Below are 20,195 nucleotides of genomic sequence, written 5' to 3'. Positions count from 1 at the left end.
TAGAGGGAGCAGCTTTCTCAAGCTCGCTAATGAGGATGAGCACACTGCTGGAATTAAGAAAATGGTGATAATTATATTTCTTATTCTGGTCACTAAACTACTGATCATGAGAGCAACAGTCATGCTGAATTTGTCACTGGCTCTTGAACCTTGTATAATCAGTGTTTCAGTTATCTGCTAAAACTGAGCTGAATTTGAGCTCAATTCAATGTGCAGAGTGAAGTCAACTATACTGTTGTGTTCTGAATTTGTAGTCTAGTGACCGGGATACCAAAGATTACTAATAAGCTGCAGGCCACTTTTGTCTTGTGACTTATAAGGTAGCAGAGCCAGGTGTCAGCATCCTGGCATAGGTGCCACCTGCGCTGAACTGCTGAATGCACAGAAGCAATATGATATGGGATAATGCATTTAAAGTCAGGTAACTATGTATTTTATTATTTTTAGTTTATATAGGCATTAGTACTTACTATGGGGCAAAATGCCCATTAATATCGATTTGGAGACATTCTTGACAGTATTATTAATTAAGAGGCTCCCATGTTCTCTGGTATCCAACACCATTCTAGTCCCCTCTTAAGTAACATGATGGCAATTCAGACCATCTGGATCACAAAGCGCTATGCGTGACCATGAAGTTGCTTTTACAAAATAAAAAACACTGGAGAAACAAGGTTCCAAAGGCTCACATTGTAATAGAGACTTCTGGCTTCTACATAGTGCAGCATTATCTGGACAATCTCAATTGCCATCAGGTGACTGAAAATAAGACCATAATGGTGCTGGATACCAGAGGAGACAAGAATTGGTGTGTATATTAACACTCTGACACGATACAATACTAATATTTACAAAGTGTAGAGGTTTCAGCTCCCTGGTAGCCACTTGGATATGCACAGGCACAATGTTTTTATATCAAAACAGAATAACATTTATTATCCTTGATAAACTTTGAAGATCTAAAATCAAACAGCCTTTTTTTCAGCACAAATAAATAACAAAACATTCCTCTCTCTAGCTAAGGCACAATAAATAAAATGGTCTCACCAATTCGATATTTCAGGAACCTCTTAGGCTGCAGTACAGACTATGCACTAGCGCTGTCATTTTCCAGTCTCAGCACACTTCTACTACCTGAGCTAGACTAGTTGCATTTTATTGGGGCAGTAAGACCCAGACTGGAGTATGGGAGAAACCTATCTTACCAGGCTCTTTTGGTTGCCTCCTGCATTCTTACAAAAGGTTCAGATGAAAAAATGTTAATCAGAGATCTTCTTTCAGATCAGTTTCATAACATATGTATCAGTGCTGCTGGCTCTACTGAATACTTTGGGTTTTTAGAGTCTGCTCTAATCTCTATTTGTTGTGAAAAAAATGTTCTACATATTCCTTGAGTAATATATTGTTTTGACTGTCCGCCACTTACAGTTACTTACTTCATAATTCTAGCCCAAAATGTATGCATCAAAATTAATGTTTGGAGAAGAAGCCTGTCTTTCTCAGCAGCATGTGTTTGTCTCTAAACCAGATATCAGTCCATTATTGATCTTTTTTTTGGGATAAAAAGACTGAAAGTTTCCTAGTCCTTATGATATTAACTTTTTTGTCCCAAAAATACAACAAAGGTTTACGAGACTAGGACCTTTAATGTCTTTTGAGCTTTGGAATATTTTATATTTTACATTAGAATGTTTATTTTCCAGATGAAATCTCTCAATTCTTTACCTATCATTTGCTTGTCTATGCCAAAATGTTCTTACTGTAACTCATTATCATGTACATATCATACAGATTCTTTTTTTCGCAGTGAAGATCACTATTGAAGATAATTTATAGGCTTTATTTAGACAGCTATATTCCAGATATGATTAGTTTGGAAATTTTCCAAAATTCAAAACACATAGTTGTTTTCTAAATGTGTTAAAAAAATTATATACTTTATATTCCTTTTTGCACAATAAAACTATTATCTTTAAATATCACACTGAAAATTATATCTGTTGCTTTCAATTAAAATTACATTATGAATTTGAAAGTGTAACAGTGATTGTGATAATGTGGTCATAAGTATCAATGTCAGCATTAAGAAAGTCTCTAAAAAAGAATTTGCTACCAAGTTTTTGCCTCCCTGATTTCATAGTTGTGTCACATACTTTCCTGTACGTTTGATAAAATCCCTATTTTATCAGCAGATTATCACTTGCAGACTAGTAAACCTAATGCCTGTAGTCCTCAATATTCATGATCCCTGTATAACCTCACCCTCATTACTGATTTGCAACTTTCTGCCCATGTACAGGGAAGACAGAAATCTGCTAGTCTGTGGTATGCCCTGGGATGAACATGGCTCATCATTCAGAAAACTATTGCCGATAAACTAATGATCTTATCAAAGCTGTAGCAAGCTTCCAGTAAATGATACATCACTGGACTCAGAATCTCTACCCATACATCACGTTGCTTTCAGATGGGATAGAAAAACCTGTTGACAGATTCACATCAAAATTCCCCTAAATGTTAGATGATTTCAGTGGGACATACTGTATCTGATAAGTATGAAAGCTTCCCAATGCTCTCCAACAGATGATGTCATGAAAAAGAATTGGGCAATTGGAATATCAAGACCCTATCCCTTTGGTTTTGGAGGAGAATAAGATGTTAGTGGTGAGGTCTGACAGTGGCTTTCTTTAAGGAAATAGCTAGGTAGGTGGTCTCTGGAGTAAATCAAATATTCTTCATCATCTTGTGATCTAATTGATCATCATACTGTCATGCTTCAGCTCGCCTCACCACCTGTATCCCACTATACTCACCGCTCTGCGGTGTACCGGCGCATTACTGCTCGTCCCCGGGCTTCTCTTGCACGGCCGGCTCCTTCTTCTCGGGCGTGCGCGCACGCACTGGGTTCTATGGCGCTCACGCACACTTCTCTCATTAATCCTGGCCACTCCTCCTTCCCTGCTCTGTGCTCCTGGAGGACTCTGACCCAGAAGGTATGCCACCACTTTCCTTATCAGCCCACCTCTTCCTCCCAGTGGTGCCTGATTGTCATTTGTGTATCACATTTGATTCTGACCCCTCGTCCTTGTCATTCCGTCCTCCAGCCTGCTTTATTAGCCTGCTACCCTTAGTTTGCCTCCTTGCTTAGTTTTTCCTTATCTACCCTCTCCTGCCAATCTCCCAGTGTCTCCTGATTGTCCTCGCTGCCGTGCCCTCAACATTCCAGCTAGTCTGTGTCTCTACCCTCTCCTGCCAGTCTCCCAGTGTCTCCTGGTTGTCATCGCTGCCATGCCTTCATCTTTCCAGTCAGTCTGTGTCTCGTTCCCCTCCTGCCAGTCTCCCAGTGTCTTATAGTGCCAGTCTCCCAGGGTTGTCTTATTATCCTTGCTTCTGTGTCTTTTCCAAATCAGTCTGTCTGCTTCCCAATCCTGTCCTAGTGTCCCGTACTCCTGTTGTTCCTGTCGTTAATACCCACATCTCTGTCCAGTCCGTATTCTTGTGCTCCAGCCGTGTTACTCTCACTCATGTACATCTCCTTTAGGTACTAGCTGCCACTGCAGTAGTCTCCCTTTGGCCTGCCCCTAATGCCCCCTGTATAGGGGGTGGTCCACCGGGTCTACTTGCTCTGGGAAAGTTTGCTGTCGCGGTCCAGCGGGTCCACCTTTGGGGTTCCTCTAGCATTCTCACACATACCTATGGACAGTGAGGAGGATTTTAAGGACATGCCATGGTGAGAAATGGTGTATCAAAAATTTCAGTACAAAGGGAAAAAGTCAAATAAGTGTCACAGTTTCAATTCACTCCCTTGATGGATAAGGCAGAGACTAGCAAAACTATAGATTTGTAAGAATATGACACTTCTGGTCTTTTTAGCATGTGCTTGAATTGGACTCTATACCGAGTACAATTCAGAGATGAATAATTCAGCACGCCAATGAAGTAGATGCAACTATTTTTATGCAATCTAAAAATATATGTGTGAGATTTCAGACCACAATCCCAGACATTCATAAAACAGATTGCATGTATTGTAAACAGAACACAAGAGCTAGCAATGTGAGTGCAGGTGTGGCAGTGACATATGTCGCTACGAATTGTGCCGCACTTCACAGCAGCACCATGTTTACTCAGTGACAGACTGCACTGCCACCCCAGCACTCACAGTGCTACTTCTCATGTTCCTTTTGCAGTATCTGAAATCTGTCTGATGAAGCTCTGTGATTGTAAAAAAAAAATAATGGCATAAGAATTTAGTTGTGTTTGCATCATTTGTTTAGAAGAAGAAGAAGAATATATAATTTTGCAAGGTAAACATATTGAACAGAATATAAATATGTTGCTTTAATTACCTTAAATTCTGACAAATAGTTTAAAATTATTTCCACAAAACAAATTTCAGCTAGCATTTTGTCACTCAAAGATTTTATGTACCAGATGGTGAGCAAAATTAGGACATTTTTTCATCATTATATACATATATCTTCAAATAAAATTACCTTACCTTAACATCATTTACATTCATCCTAGTGCCTTCTTTTCCAACAAATATATCATCAATGTCAACAAGAATATATCTGTCCAAAGATAAACTAAGCTTCTTCCCAGACAGAAAAGATATAGCATCTATAAAAATTAATTTGTGCAACCAAAAATTCAAGTTGTTGCCAAACAAGACTCGTTGAATTCCATCATGAAGTCCTAAATCCTGGATGACGGTGGCATGATGGGAAGATCTGGATAAATAGTATTCATGCTGCTCTGGTGCTTGAAGCTCAGATAAAATCACTGGTTGATAAGTCGAATGGTTGTATTGGAAAACAGTCCAGTCTTCTCCTGGCAAATTACCTTTTTCAATGGTTGAAGCTCTTGTTATGTGCAGCAGTGGGGAATTTGAGTTTACAAAACAGTCCTTTAGAGCTACATTGTTGTATAGAAGTAAAGGAAAGCCTTTCAGTTTGGAACTTGGAAAGCTGTTCTCTGTAGCTTTATGGAAAGCAATGATGCTCACACTAAACTCAACACAGTACTTTTCTAACAGTTCCCGATTCCATGCATCCATTGCTACATACTTCAAAACATTTTCATAAATTATAATTGCATATTTGCCTCTGCCACCCTTTGTAAGGGGAGGGATGTATCCTTTTCCAGGTGCAATTACAATGTCATACTGAAATCTACTAGATTCCAATATTGCTACAATATCCTGTCCAAGCTGTGAATACTGACTTTCTACAAAAAGTAATATTGTGAGATCTGTCTTGGAAGTATCAACAGGCCTTGTTAATTTTATGTCTATAGTTCGATATGGCAACATGTTCATGCCTTCACAACCAGATTGAGTTGATGTTTCAATAAGTACTATTGCCTGCTTGTGACCAGAATATAAATAGTAAGCAGAAATTACTATACTTACAAGGCAAAAGGTGGCTAAGAGAATTACAAGTGTTCGGAAGCTCCTTCTCAGCTTTACGATATGATTCATGTTTTGCTTTGTATATTGAGTTTTTGCAAATTTCCAATGTCTCTTTATTTCATACTAAAGTGATGATGTGATCAGGATAATGAAGTGAGTTTCCACTCCTCTACAAAGGTTTATGTGACCATTGCACTGCATTTATAGTCAAGGCTTTCAGTCACATTAAATCAGGTTAGCATAAGCAGTAGACTGTAGAATCAAAATGTCGTGCATCTGGAAGTCTTTGATCATCAAAAGTTATATTTTTCATCACCTAAAAAAAAGAATAATAATTTACACTCATACACTGATCATTAAAAATGGGGTAAACATAGAACAGTTGTAGTATGTATAAAAACATTTTTTGTTCTTTGGGGATAGGTTAGTGGTAAAGTTCAAGTACATTGAATATAGAGATAAAATGCTGATGCACCACTGTACCTTGTAGTATCCTACAACTAAAACAATGCAATGGATATTTCCTATTCCTGGGCATAATGTCATGGAGTCATGATGTGAAACCCTTGAAGCCAGTTTATGAGTCCAAAATGATTATTGAAATTAAGCACTCAACACCCTTAACTAACCATTCCCGATTTGCTCGTCCAAAATTTTCTACCTAATCTGGTACCATGTGTCATTCGTTTACACATCTCCCATGCACTTATTAGCACTCTGTATCTGTACTGTACATATACTGGCTGGTCACCAGTTCATGCAGCGTTATGTGAACCCTCTATTTATTATATTGATGGATGGACCATACAACACAAGCAATTTTAACCATTTACCTTTTATGATTCTCCTATTTCCCCTTAGATTGTAAGCTTGCAAGCAGGGCCCTCACTTCTCTTGGTATCTGTTGAATTATGTGTTTACTCTGTTATGTTTTAGTCTGTACATGTCTTCTCTGAATTGTAAAGTGCCGCAGAATATGCTGGGAAGAAGAAGAGGAAGAAGAGGAAGAAGAGAAAGAAGAGAAAGAAGAGGAAGAAGAGGAAGAAGAAGAAGAAGAAGAACTTGGTGTACACTTTAACTAGCTGAGGGCACCTTTACCCCTAGTACTTTGATTGAAGAGCCATAAAAAGGTTTAAAGGAGCCAGAGAAAGGGGAAGATTAGAGATGAATGGATCTTTTGAAATTCAAATTGCCGTCTTCACCAAATTTTACCTTAAAATTTTATTTGCACATTTAAATTTGTGCAAATCTCAAAATTGGAAAGCTTGAAAGTGCTTTAAAAATAATCTTGGAGAGAGGGGAGAGAGAGCTAAAACCCTGCTGACAATGAGAGCTTACGATCTACAGAAGAGAAATAGGACCCCAACTGACCAAAAGATATTTCTAGAGGAGAGGACACCGATGATTTAAAGAGCTTACATTTTACAGGCGAGAGAGAGAAGACTCTGCTAACCATAAGAGCTTACATTTTACAGGCACGATGGAGAGAAAGGACTCCACTGATGGTGAGAGCTTATATTTTACAGAAAAGAGAGATCATAAGAGCAGGGGTGAACCTAGCCTCTCTGCTGCCTGAGGCGAACTGCAAAATGGTGCCCTCCCGTACACCCTGTACACACATGGCTCTGCTCCGCTCCATACACATACACAGGTCAGGTTCATACACTTTGTACACACAGGGCTCCTTTTGTACACACAGGGCTCTGCTCCATACACCCCGTACACACGCTGCTCAGCTGCACACACCTCGTACACACGTGGATTAGCTCCGCACACCTCATACACACGTGGCTCCATTCCATACACCTCATACACACATGGCTCAGCTCTGCACACCTCATACACACACACAGCTCCCCTCCGTACACCTCATACACATGTGGCTGTGCTCCGTACACCTCATACACACATGGCTCCACTCCATACACACATGGCTCCACTACATTCACACTGTAAACCCCTCCTGACCCCACACATAAGCTTACCCTCTTCCAGCACTATGACAACCAGCACAATACAGTCCTGCATACACTGAGGACACTGATCATGTGACCCCCTGACTCCTCCCATCTGGTGACGTCATCACAGGTCCTGTGCGCACAGAACAGCCTTCTATGAGCAGCCCCAGCACATGCAGGAGAGGAGTGACTTCAGGTTGAGGACCTGTGATGTCACGATCACGTGACTGGCCACATGAGTCGGGGAGGGCTGGATGAGGGGATTCGGCCATTCGGGACGGTTGGGAGCCTTGAATACAGTAGTAACTGAACCTGCATCTATGACGCAAACTCAGTTACTACACCGGCAGAATCTGCCACCCCCTCTCTTCATTGAAGGCAGTGCCGCCTGAGGCAGAGTACTTAACTTGCCACATGGTAGCGGCACCCCTGCATAAGAGCTTACACACTATCACCATATAATTTTTTACTATACATCAAACTACAGAAAATAGAGATTTAGTGACTCTGGAAAACTGCACTTCACTGGTATCCACTGATATCTGATGGCCCAGGTTCTGACCATCACTGTATAGTGTATGAGAATCTGTAAAATGTCATATCTCCAGAGCATTGTGGGGAAGACTATATGGCCAAGCAAAATGACTTTAAGCACCTTAGCCTGCTCACTGATGCTTCAGCAGTGTGGGACATGGTAACTGGCAATTCTTTTGTGAACTGCAAATTGAAAATAAAAATGTTCGAATTCTCGTGAAACCACGATTGAGAAGTATGGTATACATAAAGCTCTGGTGTGCAGCTCTATAGCCAATTCATACTTCAGTTGTTAAGTTGGTAGTTGGTGCATCTGGTCTTGGATATATAAAATGCCTTCTGTGTCTTAGAATGAACATTTAATATGTTTAGAAGCAACAAGCGTTTTGGCAAATATACTTTTAGACAGTGGCGTAACTTGAAACTCATGGGCCCCGATGCAAAAGCTCCAATGGGGCCCCCACCTATTTTAAATCTTTAATAGCAATAGTCTTTTTCTATAGGCCAGAGGGACTTTTAGGGCCTCCTAGGCTCCAGAGCCTGGGGGCAATTGCAACCCCTGCACTTGTTGTAGTTATGCCCCTGCTTTTAGATTTCTTTGAAAAGCTAATTGCAAGTTGCTGCAAAATAATGAAAGCTGGACCAATGATAAATGCACATGCACATTAATGAAATAAATGTGTATATTTAGCTTTTTTTAGCTTACTGTTTCATTTTGTGCTGAACACATATTTTTCTACTATTTTACTGACAGTGAAGAATATTGTACTGAATAGCTGTTTCTATGGGAAAATAAATACCAGAAGATGAACGTTGACATTTGTACAAGGCTGAACATGTAAATAATTTTCCAGTAATTAGAATAATTTTCTGTAGAAAAGTGTTATTCTCAGATCTGACACTATTGTTTATTTGCACAGTCATAGACCACATTAATATAATGAATGATTATCGTTTATGCCTACATTATTATAGCTAGCCATTACATCTGTGGCTTCCTTCAGGATTAGTGCTTTGAACATCTATTCTTTCAGTGCCAGATTGCAAAATGCAATAGAATTGGATGACATAAGATCTGACAATCTTGTATTGTTTATGCTTAATGAAGTAATAGAAGGTTGTTTTTTTTTTAAATGGAACCTGTCATGTTGAAAATGGCATCTAGATCTAATCGGCATCTCGGCATCCAGAATATTGCAGTGCAGGAAGAGCTGATCAGATTAATGTACATTTCTTTGGGAAAAGTTTCAGTAAAATTTGTATTTTATTAATTGAAATCTGTTCATATTTATGAGTCCAGTGAGAGGTCTTATTCAGTGGCTTACATTCATCCATGTATGACTGCGCATGTAAAAATAGCTGTCAATCACTGAATTCAAGTAGGTAAGCAGTGGGGATGTCAATTAATAAAATACAAGTTGTATTGAATCTTTTCCAATAATCCTGTATATTATTCAGCGGAGTTCCTCATTCTTTTTGCAGACCTATTTGTTAAATTTACAAGTTCCCTTTATGCTACTTGGAATAAAGCAGAATAAACCGACCATGGATGTGTTGCACCTAAAGATGGTGGCAGCGCCGCAGCTCAGGTAGTGTACAGCAAGATCCATCCAAATAGTGTATATGTCCGACTTCTCCAATAACTTGCATCCATTGCCCACTGCCTTGGGTCCACAAATTTTAAGGTACCAGTCTAAGTTATTTTTTTCATATTATGGGGGATTGAGAGATAAAATGATGGTGATGGATGCACATCAATTTCACCACAGACTCACACTTGCAGTTTGATGTTTTATATCTAGTATCCACCTAACTTATATCTTCTGACCAACCTGTTATAAGCAAAATAGGTAAATGTACATAATACGTCTGGGACTGTATTGCTGGGTAGTATACTTGCTTGAATTTTTTATTTTTTGCTTTATATTTCATTCTAGGAGTATTCATCATGGATGAGATATTATTATTGTGATTTAGTTAACCTTATTTTTGGCATCGGCACAACTACAGTGAAACAGAGTGTAGATACTATGATTGAAGATTATAATGATATGTGGGACACTAAATTGCAAAGGATAATTGCTTTCCTATAACACATCAGACCTCACAATGCTTAACCCTGCTGTTCTGTTCGTTTCCACTATACATTTGTACTGCTCCAGTCATTTTTGACCGGACCTATTAAAGTGCTGTTTTTGCTACTTAAAAATAATTTTTTGAATACCTGTTGCACTATTATACTGCATGTGAACATGGTTGGTCATTATAAAAAAAAATACGTAAAAAACTCAATTTTTTTTTATTTATTTTGTGTTTATAAAGGTTACAAGGGCTTATTGAATTCTGCACAGAAATTACAAATTTGAGCTTAACTAACTTACTAAAACAACAACTACTACTACTATAACAACTATAACTAACTATAACTATAACTAAAATTAACTATAGTATAAAATTTAACTGCGTGCAAACATTTTGAAAAAAAAAATAGTAAAAATAAATAAAAATTTAAAAAAATAAAAAAATCAGTTTTTTTCAGAAAATCTTCACATTATTCTATTGTTTACATTCAGAACAACAATGATACACATGTCTGCCTAGTCCATTATCATGTCCGGCTTTCTATCTTCTCAATTGCTTATTGCATCATCATTGTGCATTGTGCTCATAAGTATAACTTGTTTATTTTTTTGGGGAACATAAGAAACCACTGTGTCTTGAGTGAAATAAAACATGGAACTATGTACACCTCTTTTGCTGAGAATACCTTGTGGAAGCTCAGGCTTGTTTTTTCTTACCGTTCCCAGCATTGTCATTTTTCGTTTTTGCAATATCTGTCCAAGTTGGTACGATCTTCTCTTTTACAATACGCAATCTTGACAACTGAATTTATTTATTTTTAGAGGGAAAGCAGGGTAAATAACATTCAGAGAAAAAAAATTGCCCAGAACTGTACTGAAAGCCAATGCGTATGGTTTGTACTGAAAGCATGTGTAAATCTGCACCTAAAGCAACTGTTTACTTCATAAACAATAGTAGATGCAATAAGTAGACTCAAAAGAAATTATAACTCATTTGTTTTACTCAAAAAATGGCTGAAATAGCATAAAATGCTATTCGGTCATTTTTGACTGGGAACAGTACAAGTGTAAAAAAAAAATGTGGCACAAAAACTAAACAAAAAAAAAAAGGTACCCTTAGAAAGAACCCCTCTAATTAGGAAAATAGAAGTAACCATAAGTTTCAGAACTGCATAATGAATTTAAAAAAAAATATCAAACAGAACAGCAGGGTTAACTAATAACACCAGATTGTGCCAACTTACTGCCATTATACATACCGCAGTATGATCCATTGGTCCAATGAAACTAAGCTTTATGTATATACTAGCTGAAGAGTCTGGTGTTGCCCGGGCATAGTAACTAACTGTGGTTAGTTATAAGAAATTATAATGATTATATCTATATATATATAAAGCTTAGTGTATAGCTCTGCCCACGTCGCATAGCCACACTCACTCTAATATGCCACATGACTCATCAACCAATGCCACCAGACTACTACCCCTAATATCCCACATCATCCCATCAGCCAGAGCCACCAGACTACTACCCCTAATATCCCACATCATCCCATCAGCCAGAGCCACGGGAATGCTACCATTAATATCCCACATCATCCCGTCAGAGCCACTGGACTACTACGACTAATATCCCACATCATCCTATCAAAGCCACCAGACTACTACCCCTAATATCCCACATCATCCCTTCAGCCAGAGCCACTGGACCACTATCCCTAATATCCTACATCATCCTGTTATAGTCACTGGTTTACTGCCACTAATATCCCACATCATCCCATCAGCCACAGCCACCGGACTACTGCCACTAATATCCCACATCATCCCATCAGCCACAGCCACCGGACTACTGCCACTAATATCCCACATCATTCCATCAGCCAGAGCCACTGGATTACTACCAATAATATCCCACATCTTCCAGCCAGAGCCACTGGACAACTATCCCTAATATCCCACATCATCCCGTCAGAGCCAACATTGTCAGGTTGGCGCTGTTACACCGATTAAAATGATATTTAGGTTGGAGAAATCTTCCTGGTGTTTCTTTTTTTAATCTGTGTTTTAATTTTTAAGTTAATGAGATGCTTCATGCCAGACAAAGAGAAGTTGCTGATTCTGGCCCCCCCTGCAGTCTGTTGCAGAGGGTGGTCTGTGTCAGCATGGTAATAAATTGTGTTATTTCCAGCTTTGCAGAAGGACGATAACACCATATAAATGATAAGAATAATAGGCCCTCAGTTACCTTAACTGTCTACAAGGAAAACAGTTGCTCATAGCAACCAATCACAGCTCAGCTTTCATCTTTTAAACAGTTCTGGTGAAATGAAAGATGCTTAGTGATTGGAGGTGGAGTGGGCGGGGCTATGTGGAGTAGGCGTGGGTGATACATACACACACACACACACACACACACACACACATACATACACTCAGCTTTATATATTAGATTGCATCTTCCATTTGTTTTAGCTCATAACCGGATGATATACAGTATATTATTATCATAGCATATGTCACACTTGAAATTTTCTCTCCTTTTATTATGTAATTAACACATTTGTAATGTATTTTACAGTTATAGTTTGTACCTAATAAAACTGAATTTTTTGTAACATTTGAATATTTTTGAGGCATTTTCTTTTTTTCTAGTAATCTTTTAGTTACAAAAGTAGTTTTGCAAGAGTGAATTACCTTAGGAAACTTACATTGGCTATAGATTTTTTGCATTGGGCTTAAAGGGAATTTGTCACCATATTTGATCTAAATTAGTGGTATTATCATACTGGTAATAGACTGTAGAGGAGAGTCATAGAATGTTGGAAGGGACCCCAAGGGTCAACATGTATAACTGCGTTGCTCAATAGAGGATTCACTAAACCATCTCAGACTGTCTGTCCAGACTCAGTTTGGAGACTTCCATTGAAAGAGAGCTCGCCACTACCTCTCATGGCGGCCTGTTCCACTCATTGATCACCCTCACTGTCAAAAAGGTTAGTCTAATATCTAATCATTATATTTTTTCTTTCAGTTTAATTCCATTGCTTCTCATGTTTCTATGTGCAAATGAGAATAATGAGATCACTCTACACTGTGACATCTCTTGAGATATTTATAGACAACTACTAAGACTTCTCTTCGCCTTCTTTTTTTGCAAGCTAAACATTCACATATCCTTTAACCATTCCTTACAGGTAGGACATGTCTGCTCACAATCCAAGTAGTGCTTCTCTGAACTTACTCCAGTTTTTCAAAATGTGGTGCTCAGAACTAGACTCAGTATTCCAGATGAGGCCTGACCAAGGAGGAGTAAAGGGGGATAATTACTTCACGTGACCTAGACTCCATGCTTCTCTTAATACATCCTAGAACTATGTTTGCCTTTTTTGCACAGTTGACTCATGGGCAGACTGTGATTTATTAGTATACCCAAGTCATTTTCACACGTGCTGTTGTTTAGTTCTATTCTTCACATTCTATAGATTTATGCCTCATGTCAGATGCCTTGTTGCTAATAAATCATCTTTTATCACTTCATTTAAGTGACCTCTTTCAGGATCAGGGAAGGTAATTGCCTGGCAGATAACTCTGCCTCCGGAAATTATTTTACATGAAGGGGGAGTTACCAGTGCGTTGTGTAATGTAATCTCTCTGTTCTCCTGATCTCACTACAGAGCTGGGTGTGATTACACTGGACACATCTGCAGGTTTTGCTCAGCTTCAGCTTCCTTTTCACAGGCAGACACAAAACAAATTTAATTTCTCCTTTTCTGTGTTAGTTACTTGTCTCACACTGGTAACTCCTCTTTCATGTAAAATAAGCTTTGTTGGTAGAGTAATCTACCAGGCAATTACCTCCCCATAACTAGGAAGAAGACATGTGTATAAGCTGATAAAGGATGATTTCTCAACATCAATAAATCTGATATGAGACATACAGGTAGGACAATTTTCGTCAGTCTATAAACTGTATTCCCATATTAACAGTTTAGTTATGTAAAATGTGGTGGCAGATTCCCTTTAAAAAGCCAAATACTAAGTCAGCTGGCTGCATCTCTCATGCACTGTTTTCCATGGAATAATAGGTGTCTTGACAATAAGTGTTTTTGATCTAGTGGGGCATATGGATTATTGAACCTGTAGTGTAAAAAAAAAAATTTGACAGTATTGTAAAACACTAATTATAAACCCACAGGTAGTATCAGGTGGACTAAGATAGCAAGACACAAAATAAAGGTGGTAGTTTTTCAGCAAATAATACAAATTATACAAAAATGGACAGGAAAAAGCAATGGCAATTACCGAACGTGAAACGTTTTCTTGATTTCTATTGAAATTAAAAGCACATGTGGGCATATGAGGACAAGCGAAGAGCAGAGATAAGCAGATATTTGGAAATTCACATTTTCTGAATTCACCAAATGTTCTAAAATATTTGATCTGCGGAGAACTCTGGAAAGTTTATAATTGTTCAGAAAATACACATGTGGGAGAGAATGCAAGAGAACCCCGCTGACCATAAAAGCTTACACTTTATTGGCCAGAGAGAGCTAGGACCCTGCTAACCATAACCGCTGACTATAAGGGGCAGCTCCCATCATCCGTTTTTTTTCTTGTCCGTATTACACATGCGAGTGAAATCGCAGCATGCTGCAATTGTCCGCGCATCTCAGCTGAGAAATGCCAATGCAAGTCTGTGGGTGTGAGAAAAAATAGCACAGCACACGGACCATCAGTGTGACTTGCGGGAAATTCTCAGGCATTGGCAGGTGACAGGAAAGGCTCAGCCATTATTTGCTCATTTTGCAAGTGTGTGAGAAAATCTCACCATACGGATGAGATACTGATGACACACGGAAACCTTTTGGAGAAAAAACCGCATCCTGGCATTGCACACGGATGAGATACGGATCACCATACCGAGAACATTTGTGTGATTCTCAGCAGACAAAATCGGACAGATTTTTTTATACACTGTGTGTGACTCCAGCCTAAGAGTTACACACAACAGAAGTGAGAAACTTATTCATCGAATCTGGAGACAGAAAATTATTTTACTGTCCAAAATGTGTTCCATTGGGAACCAGTGATCTGTAATGGCTGCAAGTTATTTTGGGGAGACTCACGCATCGATGCAAAAAGATGCTAATCCACTCTTTGATGCTTAGTGTGGGAAATAGCGCTGGGCAAGTTTTACTCAAACTTAATACTCCGCTCATCTCTAACAAATAGCCATACCAGCGATTTCCATTTTTCATGCACTCACACTTCTATGGGCCGATCCAACTGTTATTTCTGCACCCCTTTATGGATTCTCTCGATTTCCATTTATATGATATGACCTAGATAGAATCAAAGTCTTTATATAGTAAAGAATGTAAATATATAGTGTCACTGTATGACTGCTAAATGAGAGATTAGAACTATTTTATTCATGACTAGCTACGTTTGCTTGGCTTTAGCCGGAAACACACATACATTTCCATGCAGTATTTTGCTTTCAGATATTGTAAACAAAAGCAATCATTTGTCTTTTTTTTCTCTTCGTAAACAAACTCCCATGATTAATTGCAGTATCATAGAGCAAACAAGCAATTCTCATAATGATGAGCCACTTCATTTAATTCCTCCCAATGAGAAACCACTTACATTGATGACTGTTCTACAGGAACAATGAGCAAGCATTCTCAGCATCAAAAAACTGCAACAAAAACAAAATACAGATGACTACATTTATTTATTCTGTAGTTCACCTTGTTCGATTTTGCAATTTATGTTTGTGAAATTGTATTTCCATCTTTTGTTCCCAGAGCAACTGGATGAGAGAAAGCATAAGAAATAGGACTTTATATAATCAGTGTTTAGATTGCTATATATTGCAGCTTGTTAGATGTTTTATTGCTATTATGCGATGAAGTTGTATCTATTTATTATACGTGTTAGACATCATTCAGTTGGTTTGTAATATTTACTAAAATAAAAGACTTTTATTATAATTACGTGTACCAATAATCTTTTATATCTCATCGTTTTATACATCTATGATGCCTGACCTGCAAACTAAGATAAAGGCAATCATACTACCTTACATTTCATTACACAACAAAGTCCGTTTTATCACTTTTAATCACAAGAGGGCAGTGTTTTCTTGTAATTTTGTCAACAGTTTATAAAACCCTCATATAAACTTACAAAAACAAATGGATCTGCATGTCAGGAAAACAAAGGTCATGACAATCAAAAGCAGTAGGTAAGACACCTTCTCCAAGAGTTCAGTGTCAAGGCAAGAGAATAAAACCATTGCTGGAGCAGCTTTAATAAAATATAACGCAAAGTGCAAGGAAGGTACATAATGTACAGATATTTATAAGAAAAAGCTCATCTTTTGCATGCGCTGGATTTCTATTACAGGAACATTTCATTCATGGAGCGAAAATTAGGTTATTTTGTATAAATGCGGTAAAACAGGTACCGAATCGTAAAATTGCTCCGCACATGATTATTTCTTATTATCTCTAAGGAGAAATCATGGCATATTTAGGATTTATAATGCATACAATAATCCATCTTGTTCCAAAGAGCAAGCACAAACAATCTGGCTGATTAGAATGTTTTTTGGCTCATGACATAAGTGGCAAGACCAACACATACAAAGCAATCAAAGGAGAAAATGATTGGTGGTAATCCAAGCCGGGCTGTTATTGTAGCTATAGAACATATTTGGAAGCAAACTCCCTCTATCCACTTTTTGTTGCACTAAACTCTACAATCTAGATATTAAACAATTTATCTTGTTTTCTGTTCCTCTGTTTATAGCCCAAAAACAGGATTAAAAAAAGTTTCAGATTTCATACTTTACTAGGGACTCTTACATGTTTTCTCCAAAATGATGCCTATGTTGATAGCATGGTTTCCTATTATAGCACGTTTACATTTGAAACTTAGTTGTGACATTATAAGTGTCACATAGTTGCTGCAGCTTTTTATCTGTCTGGCTATTGAAGACATATTGAAGAAAATAATAACATCACTACTAAATAAAGTATGCCAATACATATGCAGTATTTTTGGAAATAGCTTAAATAACTCCTAAGGGTGAAACGTGTTATGAAAGAACTGAGAAGATAGACATATAGTTTTGCAGGAAAAAATTCAGTCTCACTTTCAATATATTGATTTAACCCCTTCCCGACCTTTGACGCATACGCTGCGTCATGAAAGTCGGTGCCAATCCGACCTATGACGCAGCGTATGCGTCATGGTTTGATCGCGTTCCTGCGGGTCGGGTGACCGGGGTCAATGAAATGTCACCGGACCCGCAGGTACGTGAGGACCTCTAGTTGACCCCAGGGGGGGTGGCTTTGCCCCCCCGTGGCCACGATCGCTCCTGTGCCCTCTGTTTTACCCCCCTCCAGCTCTGATTGGAGAAAGCGTCCATGTGACGCTTTCCCTCCAATCAGATGTGGAGGGGCGGAGTGAAACATGTCTGACATCACTCTCCAGCTTCATCCCTTCCGTGGAAGCTGGAGAGTGAGGATCCTGCCTGCTGCACCCGCCGCTGCCGCTGCCTGATCGCCGCCGCCGCTGCCACCTTACTGACGCTGCCGCCTATTCATCGCTGCCGCTGCTGACTCCTGACCGCCGCCGCCGCCTGATCGCCGCCGCCTTCCGGTACTCCCCCCCTTCTGCCTCCCGCTCCCCCCACCGTCCGATCCCCCCCACCATCCGATCCCCCCTGCACTCCCTCCCATGCCCCAGAAATCACCCCCCTGCCCAGGGATCAACTTTCCCTGCTGCTCCTACATCTCACCTGCCTGCTCCTGACAGCCACCCTCTAACGCCTCCCCCCCGGTGATCACCCACCCCAGTGATCACTCTTGTCACCCCCTGCCCCCCTGATCACCCCCCCCCCCTGCTGCTGGCTCCTGCATTTCCTCAGGCCCCTTTGCCTGACAGCTCCCCCGTGCCCCGCTGATCGCCACCTGTCCTCCTTCCGGTCCGCTGATCGCCGTCTTCCGGTCAGCTGATCCGCCTTCCGGTACTCCCCCCCCATCCGATTTCCCCCCCTCCTGACCTCCACTCCCTCCCACGCCCCAGAAATCACCCCCCTGCCCAGTGATCACCCTTCCCTGCTGCAGGCTCCTACATCTCCCCTGCCCCCTCCTTCCCTCTGCCCCTGACAGCCACCTTCTGCCCCCCAGGTGATCACCCGCCCCAGTGGTCACTCTGATCACCCCCTGCCCCCCTGATCACCCCCCCGGCTGCTGCTGGCTCCTGCATTTCCCCAGGCCCCTTCGCCTGACAGCTCCCCCGTGCCCCGCTGATCGCCCCGCTGATTGCTCCCGCGCCCCGCTGATCGCTCCCTCGCCCCACTGATCGCTCCCGTGTGATCGCTTTCGCGCCTCGCTGATCGCTCCCATGCCCCGCTGATTGCTCCCCTTGCTGCTGCTGCCGGATCCTGCATCTCCTCAGCCCCCCACGCCTGAAAGTCCCCTCCTGCAGTAAAAAGTTTCACTAAACACTCGCACATACACACACGCACACTATGATAAAGCTTAGTTTTTTTTACACACACCACACACACAATGTCCCACTCGTCCCACTCATCCCAGTCACAAAGGCTGTACTCGGCAGAGGAGGCATATTCTTTTATTGCCTCCAAAGCTGATAGTGAGGGAGAGGACGCCACTTTTTTGTATTCCTCTCACTCTTCCTCCTCCAGTGACACAGACTCGCCACCACCAAGAAGTCGCAGGACGAGAAATCGTCCGGAGCCCAGGGAAGAAGAGCCGGAGCCCAGGGAAGAAGAGCCGGAGCCCAGGGAAGAAGAGTTGGAGGCCGGGGGAGAAGACCCACAACCAAGGGTGAGTAACCCCCAACCTAGTGCTATTCATGCCCAACCTAGCACTAGTGCCCCCACCTGGACCCCCGTCCCTGAAAATTTTGCTCCACGGATTCCTGATTTCATTCCCCAATCAGGAATCCAATTTGAGACTGCCAACCTCAGGGAAATAGACTTTTTCAAAGTCTTTTTCTCAGAGTCAATCGTCAGTCTCATGGTGGAGCAAACAAATTTGTACGCCCTGCAATTTTTTTCCCAAAACCAAGTTTCATCATTTTCTGCTTGGAGTCCCGTTGACTCTGTAGAAATGTTGAAATATTGGGGACTGGTCCTTCACATGGGGATTGTGAAGAAACCAGAAATTCGCCAATACTGGAGTACTGATATTTTATATCAAACTCCAATATATGGCATCGTTATGATTCGCAATCGTTTTGAGGCGATTCATAAATTTCTACATTTTAGGGACAACACAGACATCCTTCCCCGCGATGACCCGAATTTTGATAGACTGTTCAAAATTCGGCCGGTCATCGAACACTTCAGCAACAAGTTTGCTGAAGTGTACATTCCCCAAAGGGAAATTTGTGTGGATGAATCCCTCATCCTCTTCAAAGGGCGGCTTCAGTTCCGTCAGTACCTGCCCAGCAAACGGGCAAGGTACGGGATTAAGCTCTAAAAGCTCTGCGAGAGTACCTCAGGGTACACGCTCAGCTTTAGAGTTTATCAAGGAAAGGACACCAGGATCCAGCCCCCAGAATGTCCACCCGCTCTGGGGGTGAGTGGGAAAATAGTGTGGGATTTGGTTCACCCACTGCTTGATAAAGGTTACCATCTGTACGTTGATAACTTTTATACAAGCATCCCACTCTTTCAATCCCTCTCTGCCAGAGCTACCGTCGCTTGCGGTACAGTACGCAGAAACAAGAGGGGTCTCCCTTTGTCACTAATTGAGCAGGCTCTCCCAAAGGGTGAGAGCCGGGCCCAATGTAGCGGCAACATGCTTGTGGTCAAGTTCAAAGACAAAAGGGACGTCTTTTTCTTGACCACAATTAGTGTTGAGCATTCCGATACCGCAAGTATCGGGTATCGGCCGATACTTGCGGGTATCGGAATTCCGATACCGAGATCCGATACTTTTGTGGTATCGGGAATCGGTATCGGGATTAATATCAATGTGTAAAAGAAAGAATTAAAATAAAAAATAAGGATATACTCACCTCTCCAACGCAGCCTGGACTTTACCGCCGTAACTGGGAGCCATTGTACCTAAAAATGAGCGCTTGAAGGGCCTTAGATGACGTCACGGCGCTCTGATTGGTCCGTAGTGGTCGCGTGACCGCTACGGACCAATCACAAAGCAGT

General features: G+C 40.7%; 1 protein-coding gene across 2 annotated transcripts in view; it reads right to left on the bottom strand.

Annotated features, from left to right (window-relative positions):
• LOC143775873 (bifunctional heparan sulfate N-deacetylase/N-sulfotransferase 4-like) overlaps positions 1-20,195 on the bottom strand; it is a 1,078,686-nt gene that overhangs the window by 929,943 nt on the left and 128,548 nt on the right. For both annotated transcript variants that reach the window (XR_013215729.1, XM_077264588.1), the window contains exon 2: positions 4,502-5,729. Coding sequence is in view for 1 of the 2 variants with exons in the window: in XM_077264588.1 (XP_077120703.1) it covers positions 4,502-5,482 (981 nt within the window). In the remaining variant the exon portion in view is untranslated. The remainder of the gene's footprint in view (positions 1-4,501; positions 5,730-20,195) is intronic.

Source organism: Ranitomeya variabilis, chromosome 1, assembly GCF_051348905.1.
Source record: "Ranitomeya variabilis isolate aRanVar5 chromosome 1, aRanVar5.hap1, whole genome shotgun sequence".
Lineage (NCBI taxonomy): Eukaryota > Metazoa > Chordata > Amphibia > Anura > Dendrobatidae > Ranitomeya > Ranitomeya variabilis.
This window is presented reverse-complemented; position numbering and strand designations above follow the sequence as displayed.